This window comes from Carica papaya, chromosome 1, assembly GCF_054855325.1.
Source record: "Carica papaya isolate Zhongbai chromosome 1, ASM5485532v1, whole genome shotgun sequence".
NCBI lineage: Eukaryota > Viridiplantae > Streptophyta > Magnoliopsida > Brassicales > Caricaceae > Carica > Carica papaya.
In genome coordinates, this window is record NC_142309.1 from 28,942,531 (window position 1) to 28,957,955 (window position 15,425).

At 36.0% G+C, this 15,425-nt stretch overlaps 2 protein-coding genes across 4 annotated transcripts; both read right to left on the reverse strand.

Moving 5' to 3' along the window:
• Positions 1 to 649: 649 nt before the first annotated feature.
• Positions 650 to 2,971, reverse strand: LOC110818039 (uncharacterized). 3 transcript variants are annotated; one of them, XR_015813934.1, is made up of 3 exons: positions 2,477 to 2,971; positions 1,536 to 1,699; positions 650 to 1,048 (listed from the first exon to the last, which is right to left on the reverse strand). XR_015813934.1 is itself a non-coding variant. In XM_022046778.2 (2 exons), exon 1 carries the CDS (start codon positions 2,817 to 2,819, stop codon positions 2,493 to 2,495), a length of 327 nt encoding a protein of 108 aa, XP_021902470.1. In that variant the 5' UTR covers positions 2,820 to 2,971; the 3' UTR covers positions 650 to 1,048; positions 2,477 to 2,492. The 3 variants fall into 3 exon arrangements, 1 of the variants encoding a protein (XP_021902470.1); XR_002540298.2 differs by having other exon boundaries at positions 1,536 to 1,825; XM_022046778.2 differs by lacking the exon at positions 1,536 to 1,699.
• A 234-nt stretch (positions 2,972 to 3,205) lies between these two features.
• Positions 3,206 to 14,726, reverse strand: LOC110818038 (cytoplasmic tRNA 2-thiolation protein 1). Its single transcript, XM_088209349.1, has 11 exons — positions 14,405 to 14,726; positions 13,291 to 13,448; positions 12,649 to 12,763; positions 11,711 to 11,853; positions 11,272 to 11,391; positions 10,506 to 10,618; positions 10,322 to 10,414; positions 10,192 to 10,232; positions 10,030 to 10,096; positions 3,732 to 3,843; positions 3,206 to 3,629 (listed from the first exon to the last, which is right to left on the reverse strand). The coding sequence occupies exons 2-11, from the start codon at positions 13,390 to 13,392 to the stop codon at positions 3,471 to 3,473; spliced, it is 1,065 nt and encodes a 354-aa protein (XP_088065475.1). The 5' UTR covers positions 13,393 to 13,448; positions 14,405 to 14,726; the 3' UTR covers positions 3,206 to 3,470.
• Between the last annotated feature and the right edge of the window lie 699 nt (positions 14,727 to 15,425).

Below are 15,425 nucleotides of genomic sequence, written 5' to 3' on the forward strand. Positions count from 1 at the left end.
ATGGATTAAGGTGTGTGATGAATCTTAGGTCTTAGATCTTCCAAAAGACAATTTTTTTTTTTTTTTTTTTTTTTTAAAAAAGGTGTCTTCAAATGCACATGAATGGTTCCAAGACTTTTATTTATCACCCATATAACAATAATAATAATAATAATAATAAAAGAAGTCACATGCATTTTGGTAAGGCAGTGAGACATTGACATTGGCAGCTTGTGAAGGTTTGACTGCGGTGGTCAGTGGTGACCTATCCGACACACCCACACACACGAATGTAACTTCATACAATTTGACTATTTCTCAAACTTTATGTTAAAATTCTTAGTGTTTGTATTAAATTCCTTTTTCCTATTAAGAAATGAACTGGAAGCAACAAACCCATAATCAATCTTTAACATTACGTCAATTATATTTGAATCATCATCCTTCCATCTCAGCACCCACAATTCTCAAATGATTACAACCATATATACATACATATACACACGCATATATATACATATTGCTTTTAAGAAAGTCCAAAATCACTTTTGCCACCTTTTTCCCTCCTAATATACATGTCACGAGTAATTGAATATGAAAATTTTAGATGTTAGATATTAGTAGTTACTTCATAAGGGTAAAATTGTAAATAAAAATATTAATTGATTGATTAGTTGGTTAATTAATTAATTAATTAATTAATAGAAAAGAAAGCAACAGATCAACCTCGCCAGGTCAATTGTCTCCACTTTTTATGGCAGAAAGTAGATGACAACCCAGAACGTGGAAAATCTATACAATAATAATAGTAATGGAAATAATTAAAAAGAATAAAAACTGGGGCCAGTCTCTAATTTTTTTGGTTATAATCTGCTAAAATTTCGGAAATCTATCAGTCTTGCTTGTTGGAGGTGCAAGTCCACACAGATTAGTTCCAGGTTTCATCCTTGTCTAAACAACACAAATGTCCTTTACGAGAAGAACAATTGTCTGGAGTTCCCAACTCAATTCATGGCTGCATCCAATCTCACAAACACTTAACAAGGAAGAATGAGGATCTACATAGAATCTGCAAGGGAGAATTTCAGATCTTCATTTCTCATTTTAATCCAATGGGATTGGAAAAGTATTAAAAGTAAATGCTCCTTTTCACGGAATCAAACACAGCTTCTTTGTTCATAAGCTGAGCAAAAGGTGGTAAAAACTTCAAAAGAAGAATTCAAACTGCTCTAAATTCAACTTCAACCCGAACACTACTAGTCTCACTTAACAAAGGACCAAGTGAAATTTTGGTTTATAAGATGTCTCATCGGGCCTCTTTCTTCTATAAAATCCTCCGGTCTAAAGTATTAAGCATAATTGATTTTGACGTTCGAGCCTACGAACATGACTACCATTATCCGATAAAGCCTCATTCTCTTAACAGGCTACTACTAGCTGATCACAACACTCAGACCACTTTAGTGCAAGGATCTCAGCATTCAGCTACTAGGTAGGAGGGGGTGCAGAAAAATAATGTAAATACACAACAGAGTAGGAGATGGAAAGTCATGTACCAGCACTCGAGGTAAAAGGGTATCAACCGAATTGCAAGATCCACTGCTTGTTCACCCAAGAAGGCAAGGGAAGCCTTGCAAGCACGAATTGCCATCATAGCTACCATGAAAAATTTTCGTTCCATGATAAAAATCCCAGCTAATCAATCAACTATTTTACGCACCTGTCAGTATCACAATTTTCAGCTGATCATGTAATTTTTGTAAATCTATATTCTCCACGATCCTTTCTCCTCACACAAACCACTCAGCCCGTAATAATGCTGTTTTAGGTCTCATCCAATGCCATTCTAACAGCAAAAAGCATAAAAGATCAAGAATACTTCCAACAAAAGAAAAACATAAAAGATCAAGGAAAAACCATGAACACAAGATAGACCTAAAACCTGTTCATCGGGTTCCAAGGAGCTAGTGAGATTCTGATTGAAGTAGAGCACAAACTAATAGCTGAACTAAAAACGTCCCGACAAAAACAGAAATGATCAAGCAGCAGGGCGATGAAGAAATCCACAAAATGATCGATATATAAGCATAATCAGAAAAAAGAAAAAGGAAGTTATAGTCTAGTCCTGAGCTGTTAACCTAAAAATGTCACGCCTGTAATATGCACAAATGCATTAACAGTAACTAATGGGACATGCAAATCCCTATTAGAGTCGCATTAACACTGAATCCAAACACGAGATCGAAATGCGTAATCCAAATTGCTACAGAAGACGAAACCCAGAGGAGCAGAATACACAAACGAAGAGGAAGAGACAAAATAGATAGAGAACCTTAAACGAGGTAAGAGACTAAAGAGTAAAGGTCGATCAAGTAACCCATCTTCGTATTTGTTCAATTCTGTGCATATCGAGATCATGCAAAACCATGTGAATATTGTTCCAGATTTGTTATTACTAAAGAAACACAAAAACATCCGAAAAAAACCCTAATCTCACTTGGGTAATCAATCAGTCAATCGTCGCCACCGAAGAGAAGGCGGAGCCGAGAAGCGAAGAGGCCAGTAGGATCAAGGGAAGCTTCGTGAAGCAGGCCGGTCTTGATGTGCTTCATGCGGTCGGCTAGAGTTTGTCGCTCCTCCTTAAGGGCTAACGTGTCTTCTTCGAGGTCGTGAATACGATACTTTTGACCCAACGATCTGATGCTCAAAAGCAATATCCCCGTCATTGCGAAGAACTGAATGAAGCTATCTTTGCGTTTCATTGCATTCGCTATAAACCCTAGAGTCTTTTTAGGGTTTTGGGCGGACGTGGCCGAGCTCGGTGAAGCGGAGGAGGCCATCGGGCGTAAGTTAGGAGCGACGGAGACTATGTTTGGTTGCGGAAGATCCTCAAATGGTGAGAGTCGTAGATGACGAGACAAAATGAAACATAAACCGGTGCGTTTTAAGGCCCAACACAGCTGCTCCCGCGGTAGGAAACAAATACAAACATAAGATGCAATTTTGGAAACTGAAATACCTTTCTACCGTTTAAAAATGGGGAAAACATACTTCTGATTTTATTTTAGTTTAAACTATGTAAGTATTAACAGCTTAATATTTAGTTATTTTACAGTATCCAAGATCTTAAAGTTATTTTTCTTTCTACTTCGGAATTTGACATATCATTATATAAAAACATAAAACAGTTCTAAAAGCAGTTATAAGATAAAACTCAGAGTACAAATTTGCTAAAAACAGATCTCGGAAAATTTCGAGCAAGAACGATAAGCATTACAACAAGGCACCAAATTATATGGTGCCTCTACTACTCTTCCTTAGTCTTTCCTCTTCTTTGTGGGAGCAATAGAATGCTGTAATCCCCCTATGGTGTCAAAAAATATTCAGTGGCAAATATGAAAATGAAATTTAATTTCAGCCCTCAATCCAAACCGAGCATATTTTTGCCCCATCATTTCCGGCAAGCAAAGTATAACTGCACTCATTCAACACTAGAAGTCCAAACTTCCACATTGTTTGCTCTCAATACTTTTTATACTACTCTGTTTCATATCCTTCTGCTCATCATTGACGCCTCGAGTACGCCCAATGCCCATCCTTGGCAAACCCCGGTTTAGTCCCTCCAATAAAACACAGGCTTTACACCACTTCTGCACAACGAATGTTAATAAAGCAATACGCTTGTCCATCATTCATGTCTGTCAAATTTGGAATGCGTCAAAGAAGGCTCACATGAACTAAGCAAGATTTACCTGGCTAGAAATGTAGCCACATCGTTCACAGGTTCCCTGCTCTGGCATCTTTGTATATGTAGAAATTCTGAAATTCTCGCCTGATTTGATGATATCAAGTATAGCCCTTGGTCTACATCATTCAGACAAAACCATCAAACTTTATTGTCTCTAGACTACGAGCAAAACTGTTACGGTGTACAATAAAAGTAAAATAGTAGTTGACAGAATTTTTGTTAGGATATTCACACATGAATAACTTGATAGACAGCTGGTGCATGAACAGTTTTTGTTTTCCTTGTATGTGGGAATTGGTTAGTTCAGTAAAGGGAAGTTGCCAACTCTTTACGTGCAGTTGTATGCCCTCATCTTGTCCTAGAATGTGTATATTTATAATCAGTTCAAAAAGAAATAAAAGGGTAAGCATAATTTTAGAAAATTTAAGTATCTTTGTTCCTCAAAGAGAGTGCTGGGTCATCTCTTAATGAGCCCAAACTTTTATAGACAGAATAGGTTAGAAAAGGAGAAGATTGCAGATTTATTCTGAAATTTCTTATTTCTGATTATTTCAATTTCAAGTCACATAACCAATTCAGGGAAAGGAAGATACAATTTGGTATCAGAGTAGTGATTATTTGAAGAGATTGAAGGTTCTCTCTTAGTGAACTCTTACTTTCATATTCAAGAGGCACTTAAATGGAGAAAGATATTGGCAAGTTACTTCAGCAGAGATTATTTTGGATTTTAATTACTCTCCGTGGTTAAAGATTTGGATGTGGATCTATTTCTGAATACTGACAGTCGCAAAGGTTGAAGGTTTTGTTGTGGATCTACTAAAGAATCCTGACAGTAATACAGAAGGGATGGATGTTGCCCGACTTTCTATATATTTCATCCAAGTGAATCGAGTCCAGAAGCAAAGGCATCTTGGGAACCAGCAGCTTTATCTTACTTTGGCACTTCAGGACAAGCTTGTTTTCAAGGGAGAAAGTGTTCTCATTAGGATATTCATACATGACAGTAACATGATAGCCTGTTGCTGTCTGAACAGTTCACGTTTTGCTTATTTAATTTTATCTGCATTAGTTTTTGTTTTGCTTGTATGTCGGAGTTGGTTCCTTCAGTAAGGAAGTTAGCTACTCTTAAGAAATAGTTGTATGTCCTAACATTGTTGAAGAAATTTGAGAGGAAATGTTGCTTCTCATCTATCTTTTTTTTTTTTTTTTTTTATCATGAATGATGGGTATTTATACACCCTAAATGCTAACAAACCTAACAAAATTCTAACAATTTTATGGGGAGAAGGAAATCTGTTTGTAACTTCCTCCGTATACAGCAAATAAAAAAAAAAAGAAACAAAAAATATATAACCTAATTTCTTATTATTTTTCTACACTCCCCCTCAATCTAGTTTACATATATGTTGAGTAAAACTAAATTGGATGTTGTCATCGAAAGTTCTTTTAGATAAAGCTTTCGTTAGAATGTCTGCAATCTGTTGACTGGTTGAAATGTGCATCAGTGTTATAGTTCCATTTTCTAATTTCTCTTTGATAAAATAACGATCGATCTCCACATGTTTGGTTCTGTCATGATGTATAGAGTTTTTGGTCATACGGATGATTGATTAATTGTCGCACCACACCTTCATAAGCACGTTGTTAGGGGCCTTTAATTCGACAAGTATTCTCTTTCATACCTTCACATATTCCATGAGCAAGGGCCCTAAATTCAAATTCTGCACTGCTGCGAGATATAACTGATTGTTTCTTACTTCGCCAGGTGACCAGGTTCCCTCTAAACATAAGTACAATATCCTGATGTAAATCTTCTATTATTTGTAGAGCCTGCCCAATCTGCATCAGTGTAAATTTCAACATCTCTTTTATTTGTCTTTTGAAAGAACAATCCTTGTTCGGGTGTCTTTTTAAGATATCTCAAAATTCGATACACAGTTCTCATGTGTTTCTCAGTTGGCTGATTCATGAACTGACTTACTGTACTCACTGCAAAGCTGATGTCAGGTCTTGTATGCGCTAGGTAGATAAACTTCCCAACAAGTCTTTGGTACCTCCCTTTATTAACTGTTTTATCACTGTTTTTGGATCCAAGTTTAATGGTTGAATCCATAGAAGTGTCAACAGGCTTGCTTCTTAACATCCCAGTCTCCTTTAGGAGATTCAGAACGTACTTTCGTTGAGATATTGAAATTCCTTTCTTAGATCTAGCCACTTCCATACCAAGAAAGTACTTCAGCATCCCTAAATTTTTAATTTCAAATTCTTGGGTTAGAAATTGCTTGAGTTTCTGAATCTCCTCAATGTGATCACCTGTAAGAATGATGTCATCTACGTATACAATCAAAATGGCTTTCTTACCTGAGGTGCAATGTTTGACAAATAGTGTATGATCGGATTGACATTGTTCATATCCTTCATATTTTACAGCTCTTGTTAATCTATCAAACCATGCACTTGGAGATTGTTCTAAGCCATAGAGTGATTTCTTCAATTTGTACACTTTCTGAGGATTATCTGTTAGTTCAAACCCTGATGGTATATTCATATATACTTCTTCCTCTAGATCACCATCAAGAAATACATTCTTCACATCTAGTTGGTAAAATGGCCAATCAAGATTAGATGCAAGTGAAAGAAGTACCCGAATAATATTGTGTTTGGCTACTGAAATAAAGGTCTTTTGATAGTCTACTCCATATGACTGAGTGTAGCCTTTGGTTACCAGTCGAGCCTTATACCGATTCACACTCCTATTTGGATTATATTTAGTTGTGAAGACCCATTTGCACCCCACTTGGTGTTTTCCTGGAGGTAAGTCCACTAATTCCCATGTTTTATTCTTTTCAAATGCCTTGATTTCCTCTTTAACAACTATCTTCCGTTCAAGTATTTACAAAGCTTCATGAATTGTTTTGGGCATTGGTGAACTATTGTCTATCCTGCATATAAAAGCATGATGCTTCGAAGACAGCTTGTCCAAAGAAACATAATCTTATATAGGATATTTAGTGCATGTTCGAGTCCCCTTTCTCAAAATAATAGGAACATCAATATCAGTATCTGAAGTAAAAGCAGAGATTACATTACCTGGATCCAGGGTGGATTCATGGCAGGGCTTGGATGATTCGGGTGCTTTTTCTTTGTTTCTTCTAGTATAGACACGTAGCTCACTAGCTGCAGGTAATGTGTTCTCTGTAACTAGCTTTGGTTCAGATTCTAGGGAAGGTTTGTCTGGTGAGAAATGACTCTGTGGATATAGAGGAGGTATACTCACATCCCATAACTGATATTCCTAAGTAAATGTCTCCCCCTGAATATCAGTTATGGGGTAAAAAGATTGATTTTAAAAAAATGTGACATTCATTGTATTATAGAAGCGACAGGTTTCCGGCACTAAACACTTGTAGCATTTCTGATTAACAGAGTACCCAATAAAATAGCATTTTATGGCTCTTGGGTCAAGTTTCCCACGGAGGTGTGTGTGAATATGGACATAAGCTGAACAACCAAAAACTTTGAGTGGTAATGTATTTAAAATATGAGATGTAAGAAAGGTTTGTGAAAGAATGGCATAAGGCGATTGAAATTGTAAGATCCGGGAAGGCATCCGATTTATCAAGTAGATAGCCGAAAGAACTGCCTCTCCCTAGAGGAATTTTGGTACATGAGTGGTGAACATAATTGATCTAACTACTTCAAGAATATGTCAAATTTTTCCCTTCGATTATGCCATTTTGTTGTGGGGTATAAACACAAGAGCTTTAGTGAATAATTCCATGTTCAGTAAAGTATTTTTCAAGGGTGGCTTCAAAATATTCACAAGCATTGTCAGATTTCAACACTTGGATAGTAGCTTGAAATTGGGTTCGAATCATTGTATGGAATTTTTTAAATAGAGATCCAACTTCTGATTTTTCTTTCATAAGAAATACCCACGTAATTCTTGTATGGTCATCAATGAAGAATACAAACCATCTAGTTTCGGTGATATTAGGGATCTTGGATGGTCCCCATACATTACTATGAATCAATGTAAACTGTTTTGATGATTTGTATGGTAAACTAGGGAATGAACTTCGAACATGTTTAGAAAATTGGCATACTTCACACTGAAAATAAACTGGATATTTTTCTTTGAATAGCGAAGGAAACTTCCTTTTTAGATACATAAAATTTGGATGTTCTAGTCTATAGTGTCATAACATGATATCATGATCATTATTTGCATAAACAGAGTTTGCACATACTGCTTTGTGAGCTTGTCTTCTAGAAGTGTTGATTTGAAGCAGGTATAATCCTGAGCTCATCCTAGCACTGTCAATCGTCTTCTCCGAGTCCAAGTCTTGAAATTCACACATATTATGGACAAATTTTGCAGTACATTTTAAGTCTTCACATAACTTACTAACTGATAGTAAATTACAATCCAAATTTAGAATATAGAGAACTGAACATAGAGTTAAATTTGGAGATAAATTTACAAAGCCCATTCCAGCTACTTTTGAAAGAGAACTATCAACAATTCTGATTGAAAAAATTTCTTCACACTTGCTGTATTTATGAAATATTGAGGCATCTCCACTCATATGGTCAGAAGCTCCAGAGTCTACTATCCACACATGTCCTTTTTCTGGAAAAATAGATAAACCAAGGATATTACCTTTGTGTGCCACAGAGGCACTGACCGGGTAGAAATTTTTTGACAAAATATGCTAGAGGGCTTCCAGCTATTCAGGATTGAAAGGGCTGCTCTCCATAGCACAAGAGAGCATTTCTTTAGCAATTACATGATTGCCCTGATGTTTGCTTGAGGTTTCTGCCTTAGCGGATTTCCACTCACCTGAAGGCTTCCAGTCATTTGGCTTCCCATGAAGCTTCCAGAAGCGCTCACGAGTATGCCCTAGATTCTTACAGTGATCACACTAGGGCCTCATCTTCTTCGTTCGAGCGTCGACAGCTCAAGTTGTGAATGCTGAAGAGTCTTCGGCCAGGTGGGTCTGCTCAACATCAACCATCATAACCTTCTTGCGGCTCTGTTCGCGTCGGACTTCAAAGAACGCCTCCCGAAGACTCGGCAAGGGTTTGGTACTCAACACGCATCCTTGAATCTCGTCGAGATTCCTGTTCAACCGCAGCAAGAATTTGAAGACATGTTTCTTTTCGACGAACGATTTGAAGTTCTTCGCATCTTCGGGGCAGCTCCATCGACGCTCTTCGAATGTATCCATCTGCTGCCAGTTACGAGTTAAAGCGTTGTAATACTGAGTGACGCTTAACTTGCTTTGCCGAAGATCATGAAGCACGGACTCTATCTCAAAAATGGCGGAAGTGTTTTCTTTGCTGGAGTAAAATTCCTGAGCTGCTTTTCAGATTTTGTGAGCAGTTTCATAGAGTAAAAAATTCTCTCCAATTTCTGGGGTCATTGACGTGATGAGCCACGACATCACCATGTTGTCTTCAATCTCCCATACGTGAGTGCTTGAGTCAGTCGCTGGAGGAGATACAACTTCGCCAGTAAGATGTCCGTAGTGACCCTTCCTTCGGATGAACTATCGAACAGAGGACGACCACTGTAGGTAATTACTGCCGTTGAGTTTGTGTCCTATAATGCAGGACGAAGACATCTCACTCGCAATGTTGCTGGTTGCTGTGTGATGATAGAAACCAGAGGAGACCTCTGGAGAAGACGGAAGCTCGCCTGTGGCCATTTGTGATTACAGCTCAGCAGGGATCACCCTTCTTGGATCTGGTATAGTTCTGATACTATGAAGAAATTTGAGAAGAAATGTTGCCTCTCATCTATCTTTTTTTTTCATCATGAATGATGGGTATTTATACACCCTAAATGCTAACAAAGCCAACAAATTCTAACAAGATTCTAATAATTTTATGGGGAGGAGGAAATCTGTTTGTAACTTCCTCCGTAGACAGCAAATAAAAAAAAAAGAAACAGAAAATATACAACCTAATTTCTTCTTATTTTCTACAATTGTCCTAGAATGGGTACATCTATAACCATTTCTGGAAGGAATAAATGTGTAGGCAAATAATAATTTCAGACAGTTTTGAGTACTTTTCTTTTTATTGTTGGGTTCTCTCGTAATGAACCCAAACTTTTCCAGACACAGAAGGTTAGAAAAGAAGAAGACTGTGGATACATTCTGCAATCTCATTTTTCTGATTTTTCTGTTTCAAGTACTATGACCATACAAGGAATTAGAAAGAGAAACCAAAGAGCAAAAGTGATTTGTGTCTTTTTCTCAAGATTTATCAAATCAATAATCGGAAAAGTGATTGACCTTATTCTTTCCAAATCTTTGATGAACTCACGGGCAAATCCACGATATGCATTTGGAGAGTATATGCCTGCAGCTCAAAAATACCAATTCTTAATTTGCAAAAATAAATTATAAAAGAAAAAAACAACCAGAAAAAGAAAGAAATGGGAAAACAATAATTACATTCTGTGGAGAAGTAGTCAAGCCTCTTGAAATAAGCATACGTGGACATCTGTTAAGGTGCCAAGACATCTCAACTCCAAACTAACATTATTAGGTTTCCATCTAACACAAATTTCTAATAAAAGGATATATCACAATCTCCTTTTCGTAAGTGTACTTAAAAGGTTTGCATCGTGGGATTGGTCCATCTTCACCAGTAGTTATTGATGTGCATCTACTCAGTCTAAAATGTCAAAGGCATAAACTCAGTTTCCTTACCAAAAGAGGATACGAGTACAACCATGAAAGAAATAAATTAAATAGTGCGTCACTACCTAGCGATATCCCCACGCAATATGTTTAAGAGAACTGTTTCGGCAATGTCATCTGCATTATGTCCTGTAGCCACCTTATCTACTTTCAATAATGCAGCACCTCGATCAAGAGCCTTAAAGAAATCCATAAATATTTCAATCTTTAATCAACAGAATGTAATAAGGGCTAATGTGTGGTTAAACCAGCAACAAATCTGCACGAGGATGCACCAAAATGAATGCCTATTCCTATTGAATATAAATATGGAGTCCAGCCATGCCAACAAAGACAAATGCATAGTGGTATCATGCATAAACAAATACGCCAATGCCATTTAATTTAGAACTTGATTCTGCTTTACAACAGAATGTTCAAAACTCAAAAAGGAGATAGTAGATATATTCATGGATTCTGGAGAAAATTTGAAAGGTTTGAAAATGGAATTAACCTTTTCCAAAATAATTAATAAACCACCTGCTAAAGGTGCAATAAAAGTCAAAACTACTGGAAACATTCCGTGGATGCCTTTGACATGAGGCCTAAATTGCTATTGACTGCTTGGCTGACTATCAGAACCATGAAAAGAAACCTAAATGATATATGGTGTCAGCTATTGCCAGGGACTTCTATAAAAGTGGGTATATAAGCAACCACCACATGAAATTACATGGTCAAATATGCACGATGTTGTTACTAAATCTTGAGCCATTGTCTGATCAGAAACAGTGGATACTACGTGTTTTACAGGAACAAAATAGAAAATTTTCAAGATTAGTACTTCTGTACCTGTCGACGGAAAACACCACAGAATGTGCAATTATTCTTCAAACCAATCATCTTTACTATTTCATCCATTGTCCATCCATACAAGTCCTTGTATGAAACAATTTTCAGCGGAAGCCCATACTGAGAAAGCGCAAAAAGGGGGAAGTGTTATTCAATTAAGAGGATAAAAAATCAAAATAAGCATGCAAACAAGTAACCAAAATAACCTCAATGATGTGAGTAAAGTGGCATCAATATATATTGAGCTTGGCAGTGAGTGGGATAATAATAATGATATCAGGCATAAACAGAAAACCAACGTACCTATAAATTATACCATAAGTTGACAATACAACAAATAAATTGAATGAATTTTGTAAACATTTGGAGAAACTTATGATATTCTACAAGTTCATGCCAACAAGTCAACCATGACAGAAAGAATGTACAAATCACTAACCTGAATTTCATTTCTTTTAACAGTTTCAAGTGAGTCATCTCTGTACCCTGTAATGCCCTCATCAACAGACAAGAGGAAAAGATCAAGGCCGTAACCATGACGCTGATTCAATTCTGATAATACATATGCAAGTACTGTAGAATCTGCAACAAACATGACCAAATATATCATAACATGAGGAGAATTCATAGATACTTCAGACTGAATCAACCAAATCAGGACAATTGAAAAAGCACCAAATAAACCCGAAGTGAACAAGAAAATTATAAATTAAAAATCCCACCAACAGCAAAATTGGTCACAGAATAAGTGGAGAGTAAATTATGGTTATTTAGCAACCACATAACCCACCTCATATTATGTGGGGATGAGAAGTAAACTGGTTTCAGTCCATAACAAGATTCAAAAAATCCACAAACTTGAGCTTAAGGTCATGTTGAAAGGAATGAACAACACGATTTCATTTTCTTTCATAAATGAATTAAACAGAATATTTGTTTATAAATGGTTTTTTGTTCGAAATAAATCATGAAATTTCAAAATACTTTACGGAATTCAACTCAATGACTACACTTCATCTGAAAAAAATTCAATCATTACACTGGAGGAAACACAAACAAGTGTAGCAAAAGACATTTTAAGAAACATTTTCTTCTAAACTCTCAAGTTTATTTACAATTTGAAATTGTATAAATGTTGATAGGATTAAAAATAAAACATATTTCATATGGGACTCATTTCAAAATAAATTCCACATTTGGAATAATTCAAATAATAAAATATGGATTTGCAATTGAATTCTTTTTTCTCTGGTAGAATTCGTTTGTTCCAAGAACAGTGTAATAGCATTCACAATCCAAATATAACGTCATTTTACATGTGTTCACAATTGAGACTATTGACAGCTATAAACACTAACAAATTATCTAATGATTCACCTTTACCACCGGAGGCCCCAATTGCAATTCGCTCACCAGGCTTGAACAGTTGGTTTTCCACAATCACCTGGTGGATCTCTTCCTCAAAGACCTCATAAAAACACTCCCTGCATATCTTTTGGAAAGAAAATTTTTGGCATACTCTAAAAATATTAATGCAATCAAGGATCACCAACACAACCCTCTTACAGGATACAGACAATTCACATGAGTAATTGATTTGAGTGGAATACATTTAAATAACTTCAACAAAATTCAACCACGGTTTCACTTACGTTTTTTCAATGGTCCAATATAGTAAAAAACCAAGAATCAACAAGCATAAATACTAAAAGTGCTGCAATTTCCTCTTTTTACTAAGTAATCATATACAACACAGAAATCAATTATGGTATAGTTATTTTTTTTAATAATTATGGGACAGTTATATATTGGTCACCCATTTGCCATTACATAACCAAGGAGCAACCAGAACTTCTATTACAAACTATTCTTTAAACCTATCAACTGCGGAAATTATTTTCTCTTTTTGCTAGTTGCTTTCCATCTTTTTCATGGCAGGCAAACCAAATATTAATGAAAAAAAATAAAGCAAAGATTTCAACTATCAAAAAGGATAAAAACAAGGAAGTGAGAAGTCACCTGTTCAAGGGTTTTAGGTCTTTTGAGGGCAGCCCTTTTCTGATTACAGATGCAACAGAGGCGAGTCCCAGGTTTCTTTGTCTTCACCTGCGCCTCCTCCATGTAAAGCTGTGGCGTATTATCCGGGGGGAGCAAGTGCGCAATTCAGTTTAAAACAACTGAACAAACCAACAAAAACTGATGAGGCCAAAATTGTAATGGCCAATGAGAACTAACAGAAGATGTTACAAAACCAACCAACTGAGCCAACCAAACACTTGACTGTTCAGTTCTAAACTGAAAAACTGAATCCATGTGATACACACCTAATTGATACAAGGCTTTATCCAGTTCTAAACCAAGGAATATCTCAACATGCTGGCATCATTAAGCAATTCCCAAGGAGTCAAAATAGAACTTCATAACAAGTAATGACGTCATCGGACTTATTCCCCAGTAAAACATCTAAATTTTTTTGTGCAATGGTCTACGTAAGTCTAAACCAACAAACACCACCTCCCCCCCTCCCTCTTCCAACCACCCAAAAGAAATAAAAAAAAAGCAAAACCATCGAGCAATATTATGCATCGAAGCCTGCTCAAGAAAGCCTATTACTCAAGGAAGAGGTACCAAGTCATTAAACAGAGAAAAGCTTTCCCATAGTACAGCTACAAAACTATTCCAAGTGGTGCCAGTATGGCGCCGCTTAACAAAACAGGAGCGTATGCACAAATTAATTTGCTAATCAACGAGTATGCACACATCTTTTCAACAATCACAGACAAACAACTATAGCACATCAGTAGAAAAATCATAAAGAAATGTATCTCGATTCCAACACAGCAAAAATGCTAACAAGTGCCCAGTCCATCAAATTGAGTGCGGAAGAAAATTATGTTTCTACAGGTGAGAATTGGACCCATTTAAATCCAGATAAAATAATTTACTCAAACACTTAGCTAATAAGTTCCAGTTAAGCCAAAATTTCATATCTTATATTTATCTACACCGTTAGAGAACTTATAATAAAGTGAGACAAACGCCTTCGTAAATTTTGCTTTAATTAATTAAAGAAAATAAAATTAGCGGAAATAGCAAGAAGAAAGGGAAAAACATGGAAAAATTAGAAAAATACTTCTTGGACTAGAGTGAATGTTCGAGAGCAGTCGTGAGCGTCTGGAAAGCTAGGAGGTTAATACTTGTGTCTTCTTCTCGGCCGAGACTGACAGAAGGCGAGGCGGTGACCGGGAATCCGCGAAGACTCGACTTAATGGCAGCAATACTGCATCAGAAACGGGCAGCCCCGAGCCGCCTGTCTAACCGGAGCAGCAGACGGGGAGAGGCGAAGGCTGATGGGACGAACCGGGGGCGTTGGCGTTGCAGAGAAAAGAGAGAGAGGAGGAGGGGAGGGGCGACATGGGTGCACGCTTAGTCAATTTACTTTTCTGAATTTTTATTTTATGAATATAATTTTTTTTGTTTAATTAAATATCTAATTTTGAATATACGTGTATCAATTAATACTCAGGCTCTTAATTTGAACAATTAGATCTCTAATATTTTCTAATTGTGTTTAATTTAATATTATGGTATTTATAATTATGTTTTATTGAATGTTCACATCAGTTAGTAATATTAATTTAATGTCATGATAATATAATTTATAAATAATACAAAAAACATAAAAGCAATATCTAAAAATATCTTAATAATTAAAATGAAATATAAATTACAGCCCTTTTATTGATTACTACGTATTAATCTCAAGGAAATATGAAGTGTGCGAACAAATGGATATACTTATTATTAGCTTTGTATTATTAACATATATATATATATATATTAAATACAAATGGGAAATATAGAGCATCTAATAAAAGCTCAGAACAAAATTTTGGGTACTAATTGAATGAAATAAAGAAGATTATGCATCTTTTAATTCAAAATAAAATATTTAAGCACTTAATTGAACAAAATAAAAAACAATTATGCATATGTTCGTTTAAAATTAAGACTCCGAGTACTAAGATAAAAGATTTAAACATCTATAAATACATCTAACTAATGTAAAATAATTAAGAGTATGGCGTAACGAGTATAATAAGCTAATGGGTATATACAAATTTTGTACATTTGACAATCATAATATCTTATTC

What these genes read in the sequence shown, in the direction of transcription:
- LOC110818038 (XM_088209349.1), bottom strand. Translation starts at nt 13,392, where the DNA reads ATGGAGGAGGCGCAGGTGAAGACAAAGAAACCTGGGACTCGCCTCTGT. An exon ending in GTGGTGTTTTCCGTCGACAG is followed by an intron (nt 10,619 to 11,271) that starts GTACAGAAGTAC and finishes GATTTCTTTAAG; the next exon opens with GCTCTTGATCGAGGTGCTGC. An exon ending in TGACTACTTCTCCACAGAAT is followed by an intron (nt 10,097 to 10,191) that starts GTAATTATTGTT and finishes TTTGAGCTGCAG; the next exon opens with GCATATACTCTCCAAATGCA.
- LOC110818039 (XM_022046778.2), bottom strand. Translation starts at nt 2,819, where the DNA reads ATGGCCTCCTCCGCTTCACCGAGCTCGGCCACGTCCGCCCAAAACCCT.